At 32.5% G+C, this 1,877-nt stretch overlaps 1 protein-coding gene across 2 annotated transcripts in view; it reads left to right on the plus strand.

Annotated features, from left to right (window-relative positions):
* LOC113803393 (GH3 domain-containing protein) overlaps positions 1-950 on the plus strand; it is a gene marked incomplete at its 3' end in the record, with an annotated part of 14,940 nt that extends 13,990 nt beyond the window's left edge. For both annotated transcript variants that reach the window (XM_070116742.1, XM_070116748.1), the window contains 3 exon segments: positions 1-21; positions 458-599; positions 860-950. The exon segment at positions 1-21 is cut by the window's left edge and continues 142 nt beyond it. In XM_070116742.1, coding sequence (XP_069972843.1) covers positions 1-21; positions 458-599; positions 860-950 — 254 coding nt within the window.
* Between the last annotated feature and the right edge of the window lie 927 nt (positions 951-1,877).

The following is a 1,877-nucleotide window of genomic DNA, read 5'->3' on the forward strand; positions in this document are numbered from 1 at the left end:
CGCACTTGAACCTTATATTGTGTGAGTTACTCTTTAGCTATTGTTGGTTTGTTTTAAGTTTATCTTTGTGTATATGTGTCTGTTAGTGTGTGTGTGTGTGTGTGTGTGTGTGTGTGTGTGTGTCTCCATGTTTATGTGTGTGCTTGTCTCTGTCCAGATGTTCTTTCTGTCAGTGAATTATATATGTGTGTGTGTATATATATATATATATATATATATATATATATATATATATATATATATATATATATATATATATATTCTTTCTTTCTTTCTTTTTTTTCTTTCTTTTCTTTTTTTTCTTTCTTTCTTTCCTTCTTTCTTTTGCTTGCCCTCATATAGATATTGCTTGATTTATTTGTCACATAGATATTGCTTGATTTATTGTAAAGGTTTCATATATCTGACTTTTTTGTATTTTTACATTTACACTTCAATCATGCCTCTCAATTTCCAGGTACAACAACAGGTTCTCAACAGATTTATGCTGATCACCTTAGAAATCTATACTGTGCAGGATCGGACATATACTCTCCACTGTATGCTGCTACAGAGGGTCTTCTTGGTGTCAATATGCATCCTGAAAGGGAAAATGCTGTGTATGTTCAGGTCACTGTTAAATAATTTATTACTTACCATTATCTACAGCCATTTAGGATTAGCAAATGTTATTAGCTTAGAATTAATCAGATAAGTTTATAATTGCTAGATGATGGATAGACAGAGGGAGAAAGTAAAGTTATCACAAACGTTAAGGTGATTTTTTTCATTATATTGAAAGAAATTAGTAATTTAGAGTTTACTCTTCATGTTTTATGGTAATTATATGTAGTTTTTTTTCCCTCCCCCCTTTTTTCAGATATAACTTAGTCCCAAGAGCTATGTTTTATGAGTTTATTCCTGTCGATGAGTCTTCCAAGGATCAACCATCAACCCTTTTGAGTGATCAGGTAGAGTAAATTGCTGTTATTATTATGAAAATTATTATTATCTTTTCATATCTATTTCAGAAATGATGGCCCAACTCTTTAGCTAAGAGGCTGATTGTCTGATATACAGTGTACATGTTCCAATCCATTTTATGTTAGTAAAGCATTCACAGGCAATAATTCACTATGGACTTTGTTCAGGTACACAAAAATTAGATAATGTGGAATTATTACCACATTAGAGAGGATATCACCCTAATGGTGATGGGGCCTGATTTATTTATGATTTAATATTACACAACAGTCTAGACTTTGTGGCTAGGCCTAAGCTGTGTACAACCAGCCCACCCAATGCAAGTCTTGACGCATTTACACGTCATAGGCTATTACATCATGACAGATGTAGCAGTTGCCATCACCATCACCAAAGGGTTTAAAGGTAAACATGGATTGCAACCTTATCAGACATGGATGAAATTGTGGAAGCACCATATTCAAATATGAATTATAGTAAGCATTAGCTACAGTTTGTGAAGCTCATTATTTCCCATAAAATTTTGTAACTAAGAAGACAGGTAAAATGCTTTAAGATGAAGTGATCATTGACTAGAGATAGCACCCCACACTTTTCTGCTTTTCTTTCAGTTTTTAAGCAATGTATGGTTTTGTAGGCAATGTATGATGACTGTTGACTGATACTGTTCTGACATGATTGACAGCTGTTTGCCTGAGCTTTTTACCTCCTGTAAAAAAAAATATTTATTGATTTATATCATTAACATAATTCTGTGGGATATAAATAGCTCCCTATTCAGTTCTATGTTTGGTCTCATTTACTACTGTTAATTTGATATTAGCTAGAAAAAAATACTGTGCATTCAAACACATTATTACCTTTGACATAAACCAAATTTTAATCCATGTTGAACATTCATTACCTTCCCCTCT

The sequence above is a fragment of the Penaeus vannamei genome, chromosome 3, assembly GCF_042767895.1.
Source record: "Penaeus vannamei isolate JL-2024 chromosome 3, ASM4276789v1, whole genome shotgun sequence".
Taxonomy (NCBI): domain Eukaryota; kingdom Metazoa; phylum Arthropoda; class Malacostraca; order Decapoda; family Penaeidae; genus Penaeus; species Penaeus vannamei.